Consider the following 23,502-nt stretch of genomic DNA (forward strand, 5'->3'; position numbering starts at 1 on the left):
CATATACATTAAACGTGATGTTTTGCATAAGCTTCACCAAAAATTGCATAGCTTCAACTTTCATTCTGTGTCCTTTACTGGAATTGTTGCATATTGTACAGTGGCAGAAATGAGCGTAGGATTTTTTCTGTATTAAAAAGGGCAGAGCTTGCTTACAAGCAATGCTCTGTGTTCCAAACCCTAGGGAATTAAGAAATTACCTGCTTTATCTGTGCACCTTTGGGGGAGGCTGAGGTACTTGAACAATAGAGCAGTGTGTTCAAGCTTACAAGAAATTAGCTGGTCAGCAAAGTCCAGTGCTCCTGACATGCATGGATGTGCACCCACTGCAAAAGTGTATGTTCCACAATGATAGAACTAATGAGCTCTAGTTTTGTTCCCACTCAGGGAACGCTTCAAGAGTGGTTCCCTTCCATGTGATCAGCTCTATGCAGTTTTCACAACAGAGGTGAATTAGAGATGTAGTTGGTTACCACACTGTGGAGGGCAGTCTTTCATCACTTTCAGGTGTCTGTGACAGTCTCATTTTAAGATGATTTGTCACTGTGTTTGAGAGGCAATAGTAGTTTTTTTAAACCCTGTACTTTTTTAGTTTTATGACTTGACATCTTCAAAAATCTGAGCTGATACTAAGCTCCATTAAAATTAGTAATAGTGTGCCACGAAGAAGTAAGAAGTTAGGAACTGCTACTGTGCTATAAGCAGAGCTTCTGAATATCCAGACTAGTTTTGGATGTAGGTGTTACCAGGGTCTGTTCCACTATGGCTGATGAATGAAATCCCTGTTTTTCACTGAGTAAATCTTTTAAAGAATTTGCAGTGGAATCTGTTTTGAAATTGATGAAGTTGCCATTGACTGCAGGGAAAGGGTTTCATCTGGGATCCAGAATAGCTAGGCTTTCATTTTTCCTTAAAGGTTGAAAGCTGTGTTTGAAAACAGTCTTTAGAATTTCTTTCCTACCTTCCTTAAGGGATATGTGTTTCTGAAGCAGAAGTTTGTATAGTCTAACCAGTGGCTCTGTTTTAGGCAGTGTTTGAAAGTGTGCTGGAAAAACTTAACCTTTGAACTTAGGACTTGGCAGAAGTCCATCTTAACAGATTTCCAATATTGTTTTTCCTGTTGTAGACTCACAGTGATTGATTCAGATGGAGCAGCCAACTCCACCATTGCATCTCTGACTGTCAACAAACCAGTGGATTACCCACCTATTGCCAACGCAGGACCTAATCAGGCAGTCACCTTGCCCCAGAACTTTATCACGCTGAATGGAAACCAGAGCAGCGATGACCATGAAATTGTCAGCTACGAGTGGTCGCTCAGTCCCAAAAGCAAAGGCAAGGTTGTAGCAATGCAGGTATGTCTATTTCTCCTTGCATAGGATTGGAAAGCTCTTTTATCCTTGCCTCTAACACCAGCAAACACATACCTAAGTAACTACTCAGAAGCACTGAAATATCTAGCGTGCTGTTACTCTTTTTTTGTTTGGTTGGTTTTGTTCCTCTCTGATGTACCCAGCTCTTATTTTAGATGCTACTTTTAATTCCTTCCCATAATTTCTTTCATTCCTTGTGGCTATTTCTGATTACTGCTGTTGTTTGTTCCCTGATGGTTTGGAAAGACTTCGAGTTCTCAATGTCTGTCCTTGGACCGTAGAGCCTGCTCTACAGGTTTCCATCTTCTGAGATGCTGGCCATGCTGAAAACTGTTTTGGGGAGAATGTGGGGGTAGTCAGGGTTTTCTTATAACACTTTCTCCTGGAGAAAGTAGGACTCAAACAAAAACTTAATTTTCTGAGTGAAAGATGGCAAGACTTTTGGCAGTGTTATGCAGCCATGCTCTGGTGGGTTTTTTATGCTCACTAAAGGGTGGGTTTCCTATGAAGGCTAACTGAATTTATTCTCTTATTTTCATGGCTGCATTTTTTTTTTTTTTTAAAATCTGAGAAAAGTTAATAAAAATTTTCAGTTGGCTTGCGCTCATTAAGTTGGAGATTCTTGTAGCTCTGTAAGCAGTTGAGGTAGTTAATGTAATGAAGCCAGCTGAAGCTCAGAAGCCATTTTTCATGAGAGACATGATTTCTGCTATGTTGTAGATGCTTTAGACTGTCAGAACTGGAAAGAGATCACTTTGTAGATCTGTTTAGGAAAGGAGTAATATTGATGCAGGCATATACTGTAGAGGCAATTACAAAACTATGGAAGGGCTTATAGCATAATGGCTTATTTCTGTTCATTTACCAAGACACTTTCCAAAAGCATCCATGCAACCTGAACTTGTAGTTTTTAAGAGCTGTACAATCTTAAAGGAACCTTCCTAAAAGAAGGGAATGACTGCTCGAGATATCTAATGGATTCATTGGGTATTTAATGTGGAAATGCAAAAGTATTTTACAGTTTCTTTTCAAGAGCCTAGTAATCTTTTTCATGTCCCTAAAACTGAGGATGCTGGTCTTAGGTGTGTTACATGGTATCTATGCTTAGAGTGCAATGTAACAAGTACCTCTGCTGGTTAGTTAATCATTTATCAAGTCCCTTAGTTCTCATTATCATCTTTATAACAAAAAGAATAACCCAATTGCATTGTGATTTGTTATTCCTCATATGAGAGATGCCACAAATGTTCATTTTATTAGCAAAAGGACCTATAGCTGGGCCCAGTCATTTTATGAGCTTATGTAGATATCAGCTAGTACTGCTGGAATAGTATACTTGGGACAGAGTTTTATCCATAAGCCTGTCTGTCTGGGGTCAAATCAAGCTTGGTTTGCATTTAACAATTTTTATAAATATTATATTAAAGAATGTCATGATGTTTGTTTTTAAAATATCTCTAAGGAAATGGAATAAGCTGTAGTAATTTCCATCAGTGTTTAATTTCCTAATTGAGAAAGTTAATGTCCCATGTGTTTCACAATTATTGTTGTGCAGAGATAATGTAGCAATTATACCAACATAAGAAATTAAGGTTGATTGTCTATAGATATTTCTCTGCATTGGTAGGGACATTTGCAGTAGTGAATACATTACATCTGTCCATGCATCAAATTTTTAAGTCTCCTCTTTGTCTACAAGGTGCTTAAACCGCTTGCTCAAACACTGTATTTATGAATGAAAACAAATTTTATTTTTTCTTCACACTTTCTCTGTAAGACCTTTCATAATCCTGTTCTATCTCACGCTCTCTGTCTTTATAAATGCCGTGTAGGGAGTGCGCACGCCATACCTCCAGTTATCTGCAATGCAGGAAGGAGATTATACATTTCAGCTGACTGTCACAGACTCTGCGAGGCAGCGGTCCACAGCTGAGGTCACACTTATCGTACAGCCTGGTAAGTCAACTGCAGCCACGTCTGGGTCCCTCAGGGTGGGCCAGCCTGATGGCTTAGCACTGTCCTCAATGCCTCATCTCCCTGCATTGCACCACTGAGATGGCAGTCTGAATGTCCAGTATCCCTGCATCAAGGACAGTTCCACCTCCATTTTCTGTTAACGCAAAGAGTTAAAACAAGCGTAGAATCATAGAAAGCCCAGGGTGGTGATCCTGAGGGCTCACCCCGGCCTGATTATGTAAGGCAACCTGCCCAGAGAGGTGTTTGGGTGTACTTCTGAAAGCTAAAATGTAGCTCTTGAGTTTATCCTACAAAGTCTGTTTGCAGAGCTGTTCAGAGTATCAGTCAGTGCTTTGTTCTGTTTTCTTATTGTTTTGCAGTTCTTCAGGAATCCTTGTGTGATTTGAATTCTCACTAGAATTGCATTGCACTTTCTAGGGAAAAGAGTCAAGCAAGAAATTTTCAAAAGCTGCATCTTTCACATGTTTGTTTAGCTTTGGGAGCTTTGTGATGAATGGGCCCAAATGGTCCAGGCCTCATGAGATTTTTCTTTTATGCTTTTTTTTTTTTATGTGTTTGCCTATTACATCCAAAGTGGCCTTTTCTGCCCATCTAAAAGTCTCACATTCCACCATGGGGCAATGTTTTATCTTCCTGTTGTTGCTTATTACACATTTTTGTAGATGACCCCTTCTGGGAAAACTTTACAGCAGCCATTTACTGCAGAAATCAAGAACATGAATTGGAAGTACAGCGTGTGGTGGTGCCTTTTAGACCTGTAAAAGTGTGGAGCTAGAAAGATGCTATTGCTGAAGTCAGGTCTAAGGGTAAATAAAAATCCAGGAAAATAGTAGCATTGCCAGTTTTACCATGTCACAAAAGCAGAGGTTGAAAACAGAATAATAGGTTATTTGTTTCTGCACCAAATCCTTAAAGGCTTTAAATTGGTATTAACTTGGTGGCATTGTGCTGACCTTGAGCAGCAGAAAACCTGGGCCAGTATCTTCTTCGAGGGCAAAGAACCATATTTGTGTGGGTGGTTTTGAAAGGGGTGCAGTGGTGGAACGAGGAGAATACCCCACCACTCTTGTTATAAAACATTTCACACAATGCATTGAGCATGCTGCAAAATTTTTGGAGTGTGACTGTGCCTTCAGATATGACTGTGAAAAAGGAAAATACTTGCTGTGGTATTTGGCTTGTTGCAGAGCTGGTCTCTCCCACCTACTATTTTCTGCTGGCTTGTGCACGTTATACTTGTGGTTTGTACCTTTGAGCCGATATATCAAATTTGTAATACAATATTCTGTGTAAAAATCTTCCCTCTGATTGTCAATCCTTGCCAGTGATTACCTAGCAAATGTCACACACAAAATACTATTGTTACAGAAAATAACAGTCCTCCAGTAGCAGTGGCTGGCCCTGACAAGGAGTTGACCTTCCCAGTAGAAAGTACTACACTGGATGGAAGCAAAAGCCAAGATGACCAAGGCATTGTCTTCTATCATTGGGAAAATATCAGGTATCTAGAGTTTTTATGAATCTCCAGTACAATAGAGAACAAAGTGAAAGTGATTGGGTGCCAGAGCCGCTTAGGCAATCGTGTTGGGTGATGCACTGTTTGAGGATCTTCCCACTCAGGTGGTAATAGGGTAAGAGACAGGAATTTTAAGTTCAGTTTGGAAAGCTTAGGCAATCTCTGCCTGTGTTTTGCAATGTGTCATTTTGAGGCCTACTGTTACTTAGTTAAGAGAAAATGACAGGAACTTCCAAGTCTCCTGTTAAAAAGCGAGTAACAGGCTTGGGTACCCTCCTGTAATGTACAAACTTTTCCCATCAGCGCTTAGAACTAGGATTTCTCAGTCACTTGTTTTTTGAATAATAAAGTAAATCGACAATCTGTTTAGCCTGAGCTTTCAATAGTAGGTGACTAAAGCACTCTTGAATGATGATTGAAAATGTTTTACAAAAGTTTGTAACTGTACGTTTATGTGCAAAACTAATTGAGCTGTAATAAAAGGACAAGGTATTAGCTTATGCAACTGTCATCTGTGGTAGAGGAAGAGGTTTGCTGGCACCCTGTACATATTGTGAGTGGCTCTTAGAGCACCAGCGTTTGCATGCTCCCATGATATAGTACAGGGAGGAGGTTGAACTTCTGGGGTGCATTTTCTACTCTTCTAATAACTGGGTATGTGATGCTTGAGTGCTTTGAATGTCTTGGAAAAATCATTTATGAATTCTCTGAACTAAACTCATGTCTCATGTAGTTCTTTAACCATGAGTGCTTATAGCGGTGGTAGAGCTACAATATACATAAAAGCAAATGACATGAGTGATGCTGCTGAAAGAACAGTTTTGCTGGCTGTGCAGGATTATTTTTCTGAGATGTTTTGTTTCAGTGGACCAAGCTCTCTACAGATGGAAAATGGTGACAAAGCAATAGCAACTGTGACTGGTCTTCAGGTTGGTACCTATCGCTTCAGGCTGACCGTGAAAGACCAACAGGGCTTAAGCAGTGCATCTGTACTCTCTATTACTGTGAAGGAAGGTAAGCCTAGTTGCTGCTTCTTAGGATATGGTAGGCAACTTGCCAGTTAATTCAATAACGGACAGAATGTAAAGGAAGTCAGAACAGAAAGGTGCTGTCATATTTCAAGGGTATTCAAGAAGAGTTACTGCTATTTTGTAATAAAGTAGTATTGTGAGTGACTAGTAGAATTAACTTCTCTTACTGCAAGCTTTTTTAAAATTAAATATATACAGAATTGGTTGTAATAAAAATGCTCCAAAATACTATTTTTTACCATGGTGTCTACTTCATTAAGAGGATATATTTTTATTTTATTCTCAAAGCTAAGCTTTGAGCAGAAAAGCAATTTTACTGTGGGTTTTAAGCAGCTTCCTGGAGCTGTGTCTTATCAGTTGTGTTCTAAACAAAAGTCAGTGATGCTTAGTTTCTGGGAAGAGAATCTGTTCATATTTCTTTGGTGTTTTTTTGGCCATACTCCCAATGCATGCCTTAATTTCACTGCTAGCAGTAAGCAAAAAGCATTTGGGAGCTGGGTTTACTCTAAGTTTCCTGATGACACTTTGCCTAAATACAGGTATTGTGAAGATACAAGAGCTCGCACAAGCTTCTATGACGTGATAAGTGATTCTCAAGAAGAAAAGAACCCAACATGGTGATCTCATGCTGGGCTGTGTTTCTAAGTTTGCAGAAAATCTTTTTGCTTGACTGAGAAGTTATTGTGGGACTGTAAATAGAGTACCCCACAATGCTTTTTGAAGCAGGTCTTTTTGGATGGTACTTCTTATTGGCATTCTCCTCATGGTGCAGCTCTGCTTTTGTCAGGTTGTAATAATCCCAGAGCCAAATTATGTATACCCACTCATCCTTTCCCTGTACTTTTGACACGAGATTCTGTTGTTACTGCCTGTAATTATCAGGTAAAGAATTGCAGTGTGGGTGTACTGGCAATGGTGTGTCACATGTCACATGTTTTGAAAGCAAATCCTTCTCCTCCACTATTTTTATGGCTAGAAAGCAACAGTCCACCCCGGGCACATGCTGGTGGGAAGCATGTTCTAGTGCTTCCAAATAACTCTGTTACCTTGGATGGCTCAAGGTCTGCTGATGACCAGGGGATCGTGTCATATTTGTGGATTCGGGATGGTCAAAGCCCAGCAGCTGGGGTGAGTTTCTTGAAGGTTGTAACGAGTCAAATTTGGCTCTTATTGCATGTTATGTGTCACTGCAGGAGGGCAAGCAGGTTTGACGTGAGATGCTCTGAGGCATGGTGTCTGTTTCTGGTTTGTCTTCCCTGCTCTCTCTCATGCTTTGATTCAAGGGGTTTGTGATATTTTCAGTACAGTTATAGAATATGGTAGCTAAGTAAGAGGACTGCAGCAGTATGGGCTTAGTTGGGAAAGGCTCGAGACAGAAGAATAAAATTGTGTCTCTTAAAGAGGGATTGGTGATAGTACCCAGCTAATGTGTTTGAGAGAAAAATCATCTGAAATCCAGATATTCCAAATGAGGAAGGGTCTGAGAGAGCAAGAAGTACTGATAAAGACTAAGGAGCCATGTCTGGTACCAGATGAGGCAAAACTTGCAGTTTAAGATAAAAATGGTGTTTGGCGTTAGATGTATAGATGCCTTGCCTGGCAGACTACGGCGAATAGCCTGGGTCGTTAGGGCAGTGGAGTCTGCTTTCTGAGTGGGGGCAGACAGCAGAAGTACCTCATGATAAACTGAAGTTTGTAAGTCAGCTACTAAAACTGTGATAACTTTTTTGCCTATCCACACAAAGTGTTGTGGACAGCTCTTAGCAGTCAGGAAGATAGTGGCAAATCAGCAAGAACTGGAAGAGGAGAAATAGCAAAATGATAATAAAGCTTCTAGACGCAATTCACGTGAGGGTATGAGAAGAATTGAAGAGGTTTAGCTTAAATATAGCTGGCAGAGATGCTAGTTGGAAATACAGGAACGCCAAGGAAAGGAAATAATTTGGGAGTTAAGAAAGCAGAACTAAGGATACTGGAGTAAAATTGAGAAATACTAATCAGAAATACTCTCAGGTTTTCAAGCAGATGAGTACTTGGGAATGTCAGCTCTTTTGTCTGGGTTTTTTTAATGAATATATCCATACTGTGCAGACATCCTCATTAACTGCCACTTCCAAATTTGCATTACTCTGCTATAAACTGTGGGTAGGTCACATTTGTCCCAAAAGCCAAAGCGAGAACTCACACTGTCATACCAGCTACCTGACTTGATAGTCCCACCTGCAACTTCCTCTGAGGGTATAATCATCCCGGTACCTTTTTTTTTTTGCAGGATGTGATCTATGGCTCAGACCATGAGGCAGTACTGCAGCTAACTAATCTGGTGGAAGGAACCTACACTTTTCACTTGAAAGTGACGGATGCTAAAGGAGACTCAGATATTGATTCAGCAACTGTTGAAGTGCGGCCTGGTATGACAATTAAAAGGTCATCGATACGTTGTGAATACCTCATCTTTGTTCTCCTTTTCACTCATTTATTTCAATGTTGACAAGATTCTCTCAAGTTAAAACACAAAGCAAACAAGTCTCTTTTCCTGCCTTCTTATTGTTCTCTCATAGGCCCGAGTGTGTTAGAAGATGACTTGTCAGGATTCTTAACTACCAATTACACTACTGCCTTACTGGAAGCATAAATAAATAAAAATCATACCTCCTAGTTAATACTTAAATTAGGTTTTTGCTGCTTTTCATTCATTGCAGGTTTTTGTTTTTTTTTTTTTTTTCCTGGTTGTTAGTCAGTTTGGCCAATGGAAAGAGATGGGAGCTGAGCCTTAAGTTTAGGTACAAATGCTGCAATTTTGTGTTTGACAATTGAAAGTGTGTTTTTATGCTTGTTTTCCTTCTTTCATCCTGGAGGACAAAAACAAACCTCAAAATTTCGGGGGTTTTTAAATTGTCTTTTCACGGTTTGATATTGCTCGTATACAGACTTGTTTTCAAATGCAGGATAAATGGCTATGTGATGGAAGCGTAAGTTGAGGTTTCAGGAAATGAGTCTGAAATCTTGGGTCTGTCAGGGATTTCTTGTTTGGTTCCTGGGCAATGATTTTATTTCTGTTCCTCACTTTATTGTTGAATGTAGTCACAGTAATTGGCTCAGGATTCTCATTGGATATCTGTGAAGCTTGTTTTGTTTGCAAGGCACTCTAGAAGTTCAAGTATTGTTTAACAGAACCCTCAGTTTGTGAAGGTAAACATATTTGATATTTCTCAAATTGACCACCCTCATTTAGACTTGCTTACACAGTCTTGCATGCTACCATATGAGTCCATCTTTGCCTCCCTTTTTCTGGGTGGTAGCCAGTAGTAGGTAACTAGCAGGGAACTTAAGAATTAGATTCACCTAGTGCTTACTTCTGACGTTAAGGTGGCAGTGTTTAGGGGAACAGAAGTTGCTACTCTGCACAGAAGTGTGTTAACACTGAGCTGAAGTACACCCTGAAATGCTTTCTTTCAACTGATAAGCTAGGTTGCTATCTTAAGACCCACTAAGTTTGTTTCAGAGGGAATGTGGAAATGTGGGCTAAGTACTTTTCTACGAACACAAAAGAGTTGGGTTATAAGGGATATGGGTCTTATGCAGGAAAATACGGTATTGATAAGTACTTTTGAGTACTGGCTGTTGTTTTCAGTTGGTACTGAAATATTTGCCAGGCTCTGAAAGAATAGCATGTTGTTCTTCTGTCAGATCCCAAAAGGAGTGGTCTGGTGGAGCTGATTCTGCAAGTTGGAGTGGGACAGCTGAGTGAACAGCAGAAGGACACCCTGGTGAGACAGCTGGCTGTATTGCTGAATGTTTTGGATTCAGATATCAAAGTCCAGAAGATACAAGCCTACTCAGATATAAGGTATATAAGCAGATATAAGATATCCTGCTGTGCCAGGAAGATTTGTGATTTTCCTTGACTCTTTCACAGCTTGAAAGTGTCTGATACAGGATGAGATCAACACCACCCAACTTAAAAAGGCTCCTGGGGTGGGGGGGGAAGGACTCCCACATGACATTCTCTGGCTCCCTTGCTTCTGAGATTTTCCTCTTAAATTCAGTTTCCTAAAGTTACTCAAACTACTTCAGAGTGCTTTGTGACAGGTTCTAGATGAGAGTGAGGAAAGCAAACGTATACATCTCTTAAAGCAAGAGTCAGGAAGACTAACGAGCAAATTACATTTACTGTTGTCCTCACCTTTCTTCTGTAAAACTGAGAAGCCAGAGAACTGCTGGTGCTCCCGGCTCAGAATGAAGTCCATGGCATTTGGATGGAGTTGACTGATCCATGGGCAGAGTTTCCTAATCTTAATCTTTATCACTGGTGACATTTGGTTTCCAGAAACAAACAAAACCAAAGGCTGTAAACTGAATGCCTGACAAAAGTGATGTTTGACAGCAGTTGTGACCTTAGCTGTTCTTTCTGCAGCACCGCGGTTGTGTTCTACGTGCAGAACGGGCATCCTTCCAAGGTGATCAAGGCATCAGATGTCTCACGAACTCTGCATGTGCAGCTTTTGAAAGAGAAGGCTGACTTTCTGCTTTTCAAAGTCCTGCGAGTTGACACGGCTGGTATGTTTTGGATTGTGCTTGCTCATCTCAGAGCTTTGCAGGCATTTGGCTAACACAGCACCTGGAAACAGTTCATGAAGGCCTTCTGTCTGCTATTTGGTGTCTGGGCTTGGATGTAGCTTTCCAAAAGATGATGTCAAAGACAGTACTTAAAACGCTTGTTCATTTGTGGTAGACTGGTGCCAGTTACTTGCATTCTTTTAAAAGACGTCACCTGTAACAGCAGGCAAAAGCACATCTTAATCTGGTCTGCATCAGGAAGGCCTGGGGAATGAGGATAAAGATACCCCACTCGTACCATCTTTTGTTGGAAGAGGGGCAAAACTTAATATAGCCATAATATAGAGTGTTTCATCTCTCTGGTTTCTTCAAGGCCTTTAGTGTACAGTAATAGGCTTGTAATGTAACTTGGTTTTGTCTGTCTGTATCAGCCAAAGTGGTCAGGTGATCACTGTGTTACAATCTAGTCTTCTAATATTTGCAATGTAGACAGACCACTGGGGTATCTTGTAATTAACTTTTTCTTTTCCCCAAAAAGATGCTTCACTTCTAAGCCTATTTTAAACTTCACTAGTAATGTGAACCCTTTATGATACTCAGATATTACAGATATGACTTCTCCATAATTTAAGATCAGGACATAATGATCCAAATGCAAATAAACTGAGTGACGTCTGTCAGTAAAATAGTCATTGATTCTGTAGTAGATTCTGTCTTTTTATACCTGTTGAAATGGACAGTTGTTCTATTGTAAATGTACTTGGATTGCCAAAATGTGTAGGTGTCACTTGAAAATAGGCATTAACGTTTTTCTTGACATAGCAAATCTGCTACTCTGAGTTTTAAGGGGAATAACTTTTTATTTTAGTCTGATATGATGCATTGATCCAGTAATAGCTACTAGTATAAGCATATGAGGCATGTAAACATTCTGGCCTCAGACACTGTAATTCAGTTTTGAAATACTGAAATACACGCTAGTTTGTTGGTATGATGCTTGTCTTCTAGCACCTGAGAATGCTGATATTCCTCAATTCTCAGGTACTTTAGAAGTTCTTACAAATGTGTCATAAAGGAGCAGGTCTGAATTCCACAAGTTCAACTCATCTTTATTTCTGTTTAGAATAAACTGTTCTTGACTTGCATAAAATGTCAATATTGTATGCATAAGATATATTCTTACCTTCACAGCCAGCAGTCTGCTGAACTGTAAATCTATTTAACACGTAACACCAAAGGAAAGGGAGATTTAAAAAATATCAGATGTTACGAACTAGATGCTTTACCACCAATCTGGTCTCACAGTAAGAGGATGTGTGACAAGTTGTCTGTTTACACACCTGACCCTATGTTTGGTTTTGTTCTTAGCCTGTCTTTTAAAATGCTCTGGACATGGACACTGTGACCCCATAACAAAGCGCTGCATTTGCTACCAGCTGTGGATGGAAAACCTGATTCATCGTTACCTAACTGATGGAGAGAGTAATTGTGGTGAGTTTGGGTGTTGTGGAATGTATTTCAAGAATAACTCATCATCTTGTGAGACTGTTGATTATTTGCTGTCGGAATGGGGGTCCTTAGGAGGTGGATGCTGAGGGAAGACTAAAACAGTCTTTGTTTTCCAGCCCAGCAGTACCTTTCTGTAGAAAGATAATTGAACAACGTCTTGAAATTATAATGTCTTGACAGTAGTAGCCTATATTTAAACTATTTTAAAAGTTTAAATTTTAAAAAGTATCACTATTTGAGGAAAAAAGCAGGACAATTTTGTCATGGGAGAGAGATCTTGCAACAATTTGGGGCCAGCTGGAAGGGTTGTTGAATAGTGTGAGCGTTGCAAAGCTTTTGAGTAGTATTCATGTGACTGTTGCAAAGCTGAAAAAGAGGCAACAGCTTAGATTCTCTTGAGTGAGTGGTTGATGCTTCTGTGCTGGAAGGATGATCTGACCTAGGGAAAGAAACCACCAGTGTTCTGGACTAACCAATATAGTCACCTTAAAAACCTCAAGTTTTAGCATGATTAATTTCAGTTTCTTTCAGTTGCCTGTTGCACCTGGGAAATACAATTTAGTTTCACCAGCTTAATCATGGCTATATTCTGTGGCACTCCTAACATATAAGCTAAGCCTCTCTATTTCAAATATGTAATAGTTTTAATTTAACTCAATTGGTCTTCTACTTAAGTTGAAATAAAGCTCAACTTTTAGTACTGTGCAGGCTTAGAGACATTTGCTGAGCAATGCACTAGTCTTTAAGTAAATCTATAGAAATTTATAAGGAACTTGCTGCAAGCCATTAAGTAACCATGGGCCATGTGTCTGTCTGTCAGTGAGTGAAGACTAATTGACTAACCAAAACGGGACAGTAGGTTTTAAGCCTGAGGCTGGGACCTCCTGCAGCCCTGCCCTAATGCTTTGCTGTTCCATAGTGTAATAATAACACTGAAATAGTGAGTATACGCATGTTGGAGTTCACATTATTGCCCATCTCTCTGTATCCTTCTCATGTTTTCCTGGATTTACAAATATAAGCGTGCAGGTAGAAGGATCTCTCTCTAATCAGCTGCTCTTTTAAAGCGCTATTAAAATGCCAGACCCAGAGTACGCCTATATTTATTTCAGTTAAAGAATGACAACTGAGGTGGTAACCACGCCCTCTTGACTTTCAGTTCCCACATAGACTTCAGGTATCTTAGGATGATAAAAGGTATTCGAGTGGAAGAAAATTTTCAAATGTGCACTTTCAATCCGGAAGCTTAAGAATTTTTAGGCATTCTTCTGGGAGTATGAGGGTTCTAAGTTTTTCAAAGTTCCTGTTGCCACTCCCCATTCCTCAGGATTGGTTATTTTAAGAGCTGTATTAGAACTTACCCTATTCATATTACTTTACAAAGCACTGTTGTGTTTCTTTTTTTCAGAGTGGAGTATACTCTATGTGACTGTATCTGTTTTTATTTTGATTGTGGTCGTGGTAGGGCTTGCCTGGTTCTGCATCTGCTGCTGCAAAAGGTACATGATTTGTGTTTCTTTTTGATGGGGTATATGCAAAAACTGCACATAGCTGCCATGTTTTAGTCCAATCCTTAGCACTAAACCACTGAACCTTTTGAGACATGTGAAGAGCTTCCTGTAGCTATTTCTGTATAGACACACTTTCATTGAAAAAAGGAGTATCCATTTGTGGTTCTGTGCTTTTCTGCATTTTGAAAAACAAAAAGCTGATATTGGAGTATCCTTCGTAAGAGATAAGAGATAATTTATGTTAAAATGCTGAGAGTACATTGCAGTTATTCATGGTCTGCCACTGAGTCCTCCAGGTACTCCATGCTAAGAAAAGAGGCATGCCCTGAAGGTCACTGACACAGGAGCGTTCTAGGCCATGGGAAGGGAGCTGCTTCCAACCTGGTGTCTCCCTCGGACAGGAAAGGGGGATATGTGGGCTGCATCTGGCTGACAGGCAAGGAGTAATCCAGTGATCTCAGTCTCTCAAACTTCTTGATTCCTCTTCCCTTAAACAGTTTTGCCTACTACTGTATGTCATTTTGCTCTCTGCCCCCCTCCAGTCTTTCCTAGTGGGCCAATAAGAAATTCTGTTTCAAGTGACAAGCCCCTGCAAGTTCTGTCACTAGAGCAAGTGTTTTGCTGCTGCTCAAAAGCCCAGCAAATAGATAGCTTGTTCAGGTGTTAGCAAAAATGAAATGCTGTCAAAATCTTTCTGGATTTTCAACTTTTTCTAGGGTGTCTTTGTAGTATGGAAAGGATGCTGTTTGAAATGCGTGGGAGATGGTACTGATTTCCTTTTTGTGGTTGAAGCAATAGTGCTGTTAGTAGAAAGATGTAAATAGAAGTGTGTCCCACTCCACCCCCACAGGCTTGTGTGGATTTGATGAGAAAAGGATTGTTTATGGAGTTCAGCTGCTTCTGTCCTTTCTCCTCATCTGGCTTGTGCCAGAGAGTGAGGGTTGTTTGATGCAGATGTGTGGAAAGAAGAGGAGGGAAATGCTGCACAGGACAGAAAGGCAAGAGATGCCCTTTGCCTTATGGCAACTATGGGAAAAAGATACGCTGTAGTCCAAGATTTGGCTGGAGTTTTGGAGGTTTTAAAGGCTTTGTTGACTTGCCAAATGAACTCTATCTTTTAGAAAACTGTAGGGGGGAGGCCGAGTGGCTGGTTGTTGCTGTAATGTCTGCTTTTCCCCTGTGAAATGTTCAATCTGGGTGGGAGTGCTTCTCCAGACATTGTCAGAGTCAATCCTTGCCTTGACAAAGGGCGTGCCCCCCCCCCCTCCCCGAAGTTATGAGAAAGAAGGCCAGAAAAATGCCTGAGGTGTGACAGCATGTTCTAGGAGGTGTCCCCTTGGTTTCATGCATGAATGCCCTTTATTTTTGCCTTGAAATCCTTTGTTCCTTCCCTCTCAATCCAATACAACAAACAGTTCCGTGTCTGTTCCTTTAGCTCCAGGACTTTTCCTTCTGTATTAACGAGCAGATGAGTAACTCCTGCAAATAGCTGGAACTTAACATAGAGATGATGTTGTTTGCGTCATTGTGGAAGTAGATGCTGGGGAAGGATTTAAATGAAGAAAGAACAGGTGGGGATTTGCCTGCAAACCAGTAGGGCTTTGTCCCTGCATATATATGAGGGAGCCAATCTCCATTTTTGTCTGGTCATCTTTGTACGCATAACCAGACAAGCACCACTTAAATTCTCTCAGTTAAAAGAAAAAAATGGGAACTAACCAATTCTTACAGAAATTTTATTTGGAAACAAATGAATATACATCTACCTTGTGTCTAGTTGCTATGTTGAAGTTGAACAAACTGAAGCCCTGTGGCCCAGGAAAGCAAGTCAATCTTTCTTGTTTTCTTCATCTTTGTATATCAGAGAGAAAGTAAATTATACCCTCTGGTCCAGATTGTACAGCTGCTTTATACAGGTATAAACTGGAGCAATGCTTTTTAAGTGGAGGTGAGAAAGTACAATGAGCTTCTGTAGATTGGGGTATGTAGCTATGTGTATGACAAGGGAGAGGGAGCAGATTTATGTGTATACGTGAGAACTAAATGTCTTTGTGGTAACTTTCTTTTTAGCAGAAAGAGGACGAAGATAAGAAAGAAAACAAAATATACCATCCTCGATAACATAGATGAGCAGGAGAGAATGGAGCTACGACCCAAATACGGTAAATGCTGTTTGTTTCACCTGGGAACTCATCCACCAAGCTTACAGTCAATGTATTTGAATTGACACCTGCAGTCAGGAGGAGCCCAGAAGCTGGCCTACAAGTTTGGGAATGGCAGAGGCAAGCATAGACAATGAAATGGTTGGGGAAGAATCGCTTCATTTCTTCCATGAGGCCTTGGGCTCAGCCACTGCTCTGAGCTTCTTCATTAATCTTAATTTAGAGCCTCTAATTGTCCCACAGACTTTCTCCATGTAACCCCTCCTCCCCTACACACACTTTAATTTGGAGCTGTTTTTATTGTTGTGCAGTTCTCTCCTGGCCTGTTAAGTGCCCTGTTAAACATCAGTAGACTTCAACTGCTACCCTCTGTTCACGTATATTTTGACTTACCTGAGTTTCATTTTTTTAGCAGGGGAAAAACTGGAATCCAGGGAAATAAATCATCCTGAGAAATTGCTGTCCTAGAAAGACATAACATTTCTGTAGAAACCATGACCTTTCATTGCCACTTGTGTTAATCAGATAGTTGAGTGGACAGACTAATTTCCAGATTCAAGCTATTAAAGGGACATCAGCTGTGTACTAAGATCTTTTAATTATTTCAAATTTAAACACACATATTTAAACACACATTTCGGAGCCATAAACTGATGGGCCTGCACTGAGGTCAGAAGAGTATCTGCCCGACAGTATATGATGCCTCCTAGGCCAGTTTTTATATCAGTGGTGCACGCTGTTATGCTGGATTGCAGAGAATGTTTTCACTTATCTTTCATATCACAGCAGAGGAGAGGACAGTTAGTCGTTACTAAAAAGTGAAACCTTTCTAATGAGCTTGTTTTGCTTTTTTTTATTGTCAGGTATAAAACACAGAAGTACAGAACACAACTCCAGTCTGATGGTCTCTGAGTCAGAGTTTGACAGTGATCAGGACACTATCTTCAGCAGAGAAAAGATTGAAAGAGAGAATCCCAAAACCCTCATGAATGGATCCATCAGAAATGGAGTTTCCTTCAACTACAGCTCCAAAGACAGATAACTGAATGAGGGTAAAAGCACAGTACGTGCTGGTCCAACACATCTGAAACATGTTGGCCCACTTCTGTTCTGCTAGAACCGAAAGCTTCCTAAAATATCAACTAATTGCAGATGAAAGGGTAAATTTTTAGCACACTTAAGGGAAGGAAGGAGGGAGGATTAGAAGGTCAGCTAACTCCTCTTGTCACCGTTACAGGAACAAGGAAAAGCACATCTTATTTCTTGCATGTTCCAAGCTGAATGTTTGTCTGAACTTCAGAAGGCCTTTTTTCCTGTATCACTGCTACAAAACTAGTCAGGGCTGTTATACTACTAACAGTGGTAACTGAGATGCATACAGATTCGTGTCCTGTGCTCCTATCTCTCTCTCTGAGAAGCAGTGTGATTAGGATGCTGACCTAAAACAGCGAAAGCCAATATAGATGAATTCCCTTACAACTATAGAGAGCAATATGTGACCACAGGCTCCATCTTCATTTTCAGTTTAGGTTGGGAACAGAGAGCGTTTTTAGTGCATTGTATTTATCTCTGACTGTGCTTTGTGACTTCCTTTTCTAGGGTAGTGCTCATCAGTCTTTGTTTTCAAAGGAAGTTTACAATTAGCAGTTGCACTTCATTTGTAAAGTAACGTGATACATCTGTGTCCTGTAGGATGCAATGTTCCCTGTGTTTACATAGAAAGTATGGTGCCTGGAGGGAAGTCCAGCCTCAGATTGCTTCTGTAGTGATGAAGGTGCTTTGGCTTTCTGGAATCTGCCACGTCCAGGCAGGAAGGACTCAGTGCGATGCGCCTTCAGAAGCATTTTGAGCATCCCAAACAACCTTGCTTAGAGAGCACTTGTAAGGAGCTCTGGACCTTTTAAGACTGAACCCTCAGCTGAGATGAGTTTTCATCTGTCAGCACCAGTGCTCAATTAAAGAATGTGCCAAGCATTTGTGTAGTGACATGCTTGTGGCAAAGTACCCTATGTGGAGCAGGAGGTTCAACACCTACCTTCATTGTCATGGGAATTGGTACTGAGGAAGGTTTTAGCTTGAACATTAGATTGCTTTACTTTTTCCTCTGTGGCTATTCAGTGACAAGATGTATTGGCCTAAAGAGATCCCTTTATGTGTTTGGGAAGGGTAGGTGTGTCGGAGTTCTGATGTTCTTGTTCGCGATCTGGATAATTTCTTTACAGCGTGCTTGTTAGGCTTTAAAGCCATGCCCCCAATACTGTTCATGAAATCCCAAACTGAAGACCTGGCTTTTATACATAAGCCTCACTTGTGGGGGGCATCTGTGTCAGTGGTACTGTCTGGCTGTGATATCAGCCTTTCCTGGGGGTCCTTTACTGACATGCTGGAGTCTTGGGCTGAGCTGGAGGAGTGATGTGTTCTGATGGAGAAAATGTTCCTCTGGGAGCATTTTGGACATGGGTTTTTTTTAACTTTGTTTTTTTAATCTAGTGGTGGAGAATCCATTAACAGAGAAGGGTGGAGCAGTGTAGAGATCAAGGGGAGTGGATGAGAAGGGTCAGGGAGAGGGGATGTAGCCCATCTCCATCACGAGGAATAATTTGGTGGAGAATTTAGGGGCTTTCTCCATGCTTTCATAGAAGTCCGACACAACAGAATACAGAATAGCCACACTGTGGCTTCTGTGCTTCTCTTGTAGTTGGACAAAAGTCAGAAGAACTGTCTAGGTTGGAAAGAATTGGTAGTCAAAAGTTGCAGCAACATGGTGTGCTCATAACTGGTTTCATACCTTTGATTCTCAAATGCAGCCAGCAACAGTCCCTGAGGCTACTAATGCTGCACTGAGGAGCATTTATCCTGTGCCCAGCCCTGCATTTCTCTGGAGAGCTGAGCGTGGCTGCAGGAGTCATAGTGGTGGGAGAGGCTGTGAAGAGCTAAAAAGGGCTAATGCAAGCGTTTTCCATGGTTTTCCCATACCCACCAGCAAGATGCCGTATAAACGGTATGATTTGCTTTCTTCCGAAGCCAAGTTTTAACTCTATGTGTATCGGGGTTTTAGGCTATTTATTGAAACAAATCTACTTTATCTCACCCTCTCCCTTCTTGAGTGTGTGTGTGTATATATTTTTTTTTTAAAAATAACTTGGTCAATAAAAGCAAGGTCAGCTTTTGATATCTTTCAATTTCTGCTCCAAATGTGTTAACATAATAATGCAATGTTCACTTTAAAACATTCCTGAAGAAAGTTAAGGCCCACTCAAAATACTGTATTTTTTCTTTTTTAAATCAAAATGTTGGGTTAATCCATTCTGCACAAATTCCCCAGATGTTCTAGCAGGTATTATGCTCTTGGAAACACACATTTAAAAAAAAAAAAAAAAGTTGCATAAGCAGCTACAACTTTGTATTGGTTGCGCTGTCATTAATGCTTCTGCTAAATACTGTATCCAGTGTGCCTTTATCTATAAACTTACCTTTTAGGACATGTCAGTGCAGTCAGCAGCATCCTTCAGTTTTATGAAGTCAGTCACTTACGTGTTTTGGTTTATTTTACGTTTTTAAAGCTGGTGCTGAAGCCTGGGAGGTTGTTCTTTCAAGGAATTAAAATTCAGACATCTTTTTTCTTTAAAAAAAACCCAAACAAAACTGAAGACTGACTCTCTAGTAAAACAACTACAGGAATAATAAACCTGCTTTCCTTGATGCTGCAGAATTCCCAGGGCTATTTCCCTTCCTCCCCCACACCCACACGCTGTGGGCTCCAGTCTTTGGATTGGTGGTAAGTTCATGTGCCATGAGAACGTATGCATGATTTGGTTAAGTGTTTCTCACTCTAATAAATAAGAAACATTAGACCAATTTCGTATTGCATAAGGCCCTAGCAAGTGGAAGTTGCTTACTAAATTCTGTTCTCTAGATGATGCTTTGACATCTTCATTGCTAACAGTATTTTAGTTATGTTTTGAAAGTTGAATTTAGTTTAAATTTTTGAGCTGCTTCTAATTCTACTAGTTTGATTCTTCCACCTCCTTGGATGGAGAAGTCATTCCTCTTAGATAAGATCAGGCTTGCTCATAGTATGAAACTTGCATAGAAGTTGAAAATAATAGTTTCTGCCTCTGTGAATTTGTGATATCACATGTTTGTGTCACTTGGCCAAGCCTGATTTTGTCAGGAATTTAGGAGAGACTATAGCAAGCCTTGTATATTGATTCAGTATAACTTCTATTTCTAGAAATGTGGCTTTCTTGCAGACTGTCGGGTCACACCTGGAACAAAAGGGTCGGAAAACTAGCTGTTAAGGTGCAAACACAATGGTAGAATTCTGATGCTACCCTTCTGGTTTGGGTTATGATGGGTTTGAAGCAGGTTCTCAGTCCTCACATTTACTTCCACACACCATTTTCCTTCATATACAAAAAGAGTGCTGGTAGCTTCTTTGTGAAATAGGGATGGGGATATTCCCCAACAGTCTCATCTGCACTGAAAAGCAGAGGAGACCAGATATATAGCTTATCATGTATGTCTCAGAGTCCACTGAAAATTAAAGAATAAATTCAGTTACTGCCTCTCTTTATCAGCACACTGTCTGCCTTCACTTACAGCCTTGATGTAAGCACTGGGATTTTCATTTGCATCTTGGTTTTACATTTGTACATGCTGATGCATGCACAAGCAGAGATTGTCCAGCTATGTAAAAGGACTGCTGTTATTTGCGTTTTAAGTAAGGAGTGTATTTTGGAAAAAAAAAACTTCCTTACCATTACTGCCTGAGGCATTAAATAGGTTCAGTACTCAACTTCAGTACTCAACACAGTGTATATGTAGCACGAAACTGCCATGCTCAAACAGGCTTGGGTTTCCAATTTTCTTAACTGAAATGCTGCTGCAGTACCAAACAAAATTCACCTTGGCAAATCTGCTGAGATGCACATCCAAATTCTCTGTCCTGTGGTTCAACCTTTCATATTAATTGAGTAGATTGCTGAGAAATTCAAGCAAAATGTGAATGGTCTAATTGCAGAGGACTGTTTATTTGGGGAGGGGGGAAAAAAGTGACTGTTGTTTCATGTGTAAGAATACATTTTCAACTGCATCCTTTCAGGTAAACAGGGTCTTAGCAGTCTCCCTCTGTCATATGTTTCAGATACAGGTACTGTTCAAGAATCTGTTTTTTGCTGTCAGCTGCGTTTGCTTCTATGATGCTAATTTTCCTTTCTTTCTTGGTCTCTTGTGGGCAAACAGAAGTGTGCACACATGCAAGGAACTTGACAGTATGTGAAATTAAGAGAGAGAGTGAGCGTATGTGTGTGTTCTCTGTGCTGAATTTAAACATCCCTGAGACAGTTCTGGTGTTCTTAAAATAATTGAATTCTTAGGCAAATTTCCTATTCCTGTTTTAAGCCTCAAGTGAAACTAGTTTTGCCCCTCAATATACTGATAATGGGCTGTAGTCAGCTGGAGCTTTGGGATGCTGGTAGTAAAATGACAGCTACTTTAGTCTTCTGAGCCATTTCTGTGAGGTTTGAGAGACACTGAACATTGGTCTATAAGAAGGGAAATAGGATGGAGGTGAATTAGACTTCCTTAACATCAGCTATTGCTTATCATTGATCCCTAACTAAAATACTAATCCCATATTTCTGCTGCAAAGGAGAACCCATTTCACATACCTTTTAGGTTCTGAACTCCCCAAGGCAAGGGAGGGAACCTTAAAGCTTAGAAATAACATTCAAAAAAGGAGGGAGAAAAGGCAAATAATTTTTTTCTTTTGCACAGGTTACGAATCAAGTGCAGATGAGCTGCACATCAGTAGTTTTGTCTCGGTATGGAAGCACTTCTCCCTGTGGGTGGATGAGTGAGCTATTACAGAATTTATATTAGGAATCTGTTTCTAGAAAATGTTCTTTATTGCAAATGATAATGTATTGTAACTGGAACCATTTCTGGGCTGAAATTACTACATTTATGTAACTACTAATAAAGTTTTGTCTTTCCTTCTAGGAACTTGTCGGGTACTCTTTTAGACGTGGTACTCTGTATTGGACTCAACACTGGGGTCATAGAGATACGTTGTATACCATTGCTTATGTCTGTATTCAAACATAAAAGCAGTGCAATATCTGATCCCTTCCTACTCAAAAGCAAAGCAGTATCTTTTTTCAGAGAGGTAACATAATTCAGTACATCAGAGAGCAGAAAAAAAAATGTGTGGCAGTTCACAGTAAGGGTTTTCATGTGGTGCTTGTCCTTACTTGGTTTAATTGGCTGTGTGTACATATTCACCAGCAGTCATACCAAGTGTGGTGATTTCACAAGTATTGTGGCTTATTCTATAGCAAATCCAATACTTCAGTGTTTTTAAGTACTGTGGCTGCTTTGCAGTCATCAGAGATACTAGTGTGCAATACAACCCAAAATATGGCTGTTAACTAGGGGTAGATTATGCTGTCTGTTTCTGAACTGGAAAAGAAAAATCCATGCATCAGTGTATGTGAAGTTTGTGCTAAATCACGATAATAAAAGGTACTATGAGATACAAGTGTCTTTCTGTAAGGAAAAAGCATAACACCATAAAAGCAACTTGAAGGGTATTTGGATACGTGGTACCTCTTAAATTTGTACTTGACTCCTACAAGGGAATACTGGTGCTGAATGAGCTGATGAGATAGTGTCCTTTATTGAAGAAGGGAATCTGCCCATTTGTTATTGCACTGTACATTTTGGTAACAGCACTAGCCTTCCCCTTCCCCTCTGAGCAGGCCGATGCAAGCCTCTAGACTTGTGCAACAGAAGATAATCAGCAGGGATTCCTAAACTTAAGCCAGTTGTGCTAAGTAGCTTCAGCATTCACTGATAAAGTGAATAAACCACCAACTTCTCATGTCTTGGAAGGTCCTAGGCAGAGAGTTTTGACATTGAAAACACTTCAAACAAGTGCTAAAATTTAACTTAGAGCTTCTGAACACCATACTTAAACCTTCTTTCTGAGATAGCTCAACCCTTCCGGAAGCAGTAGGGCTAGGACAAAGGGCATGACCAATTAGACTTCGGATCCTGCCAGTTACAGTGAGACAGTTACTTCAATGCCAAGTCAAAGCACAGAACTTCTTTTACTTACAGGATTGCCCAACTCCCAACATGGGCCTGATTGATTTAAAGCAGTAAAAACTATTTTACTCTGTGCAAACCATTTAAACTGCTGTTCATGTTCTGTGACTTAATCATGAAAGCACAATTAATCATAAAAGCATAAAATGTGTCTAGATACTGGTCAGGCTGGACATACTTCTCAGTGAGACTGAGTGTCTATCTTCACTGGTGCTGGAATGGTGTTCCCAGCATCAAGAGCCTCCCTCACTTATTCTGAGCACCCAAGGTAACTGTCAGCTTAGCATACCAATGGACAAGCATTACCTAGAGTGACTTGACAAAAAAACCTTGTCCACTGTGGTTGGAGATAAGCTAAAAATGTTAGTATCTAGTAGAACAGGTAAACATAGTGAAGAGTTTATTACATAGAGAGAACAGACAGTGGGGGTCAAACAAGAGCTGTTTAAAGGGTAACATAACAAAATAAAATGGAAGTTGTCCGTGACTGAGTCAGGTTGGAAATTGAAGACAGTGTCTGAGGCTTTAAAACTGTATTAACTAAATGGAAATAAAGCTTCCAAAAATCTATTTGAAATCTTAGTTTATTAAGTAAAGAATTATGCAAGTAATCATATCCTGAAAGCAGGGAAAGGCACTCTGATCCACAAAGCCTCTATCTTGTGGTAAAATGTTTGATTCAGCATGAAAGACTTGCATACAAAATTACTGATGGCATATTAGTATGTCAAAGTAGCCTTGTCTATTTGATTT

At 40.2% G+C, this 23,502-nt stretch overlaps 1 protein-coding gene across 2 annotated transcripts in view; it reads left to right on the plus strand.

The window, feature by feature from the left end:
- Positions 1 to 16,681, plus strand: part of KIAA0319 (KIAA0319 ortholog) — a 32,581-nt gene extending 15,900 nt beyond the window's left edge. For both annotated transcript variants that reach the window (XM_009817097.2, XM_009817098.2), the window contains exons 8-19: positions 1,127 to 1,355; positions 3,206 to 3,329; positions 4,719 to 4,851; positions 5,732 to 5,880; positions 6,874 to 7,025; positions 8,170 to 8,308; positions 9,588 to 9,747; positions 10,315 to 10,457; positions 11,826 to 11,948; positions 13,375 to 13,465; positions 15,548 to 15,639; positions 16,503 to 16,681. In XM_009817097.2, the coding sequence (XP_009815399.2) occupies positions 1,127 to 1,355; positions 3,206 to 3,329; positions 4,719 to 4,851; positions 5,732 to 5,880; positions 6,874 to 7,025; positions 8,170 to 8,308; positions 9,588 to 9,747; positions 10,315 to 10,457; positions 11,826 to 11,948; positions 13,375 to 13,465; positions 15,548 to 15,639; positions 16,503 to 16,681 (1,714 nt within the window). The remainder of the gene's footprint in view (positions 1 to 1,126; positions 1,356 to 3,205; positions 3,330 to 4,718; positions 4,852 to 5,731; positions 5,881 to 6,873; positions 7,026 to 8,169; positions 8,309 to 9,587; positions 9,748 to 10,314; positions 10,458 to 11,825; positions 11,949 to 13,374; positions 13,466 to 15,547; positions 15,640 to 16,502) is intronic.
- Positions 16,682 to 23,502: the final 6,821 nt, after the last annotated feature.

This window comes from Gavia stellata, chromosome 3 (assembly GCF_030936135.1).
Source record: "Gavia stellata isolate bGavSte3 chromosome 3, bGavSte3.hap2, whole genome shotgun sequence".
Classification (NCBI taxonomy): Eukaryota; Metazoa; Chordata; class Aves; order Gaviiformes; family Gaviidae; genus Gavia; species Gavia stellata.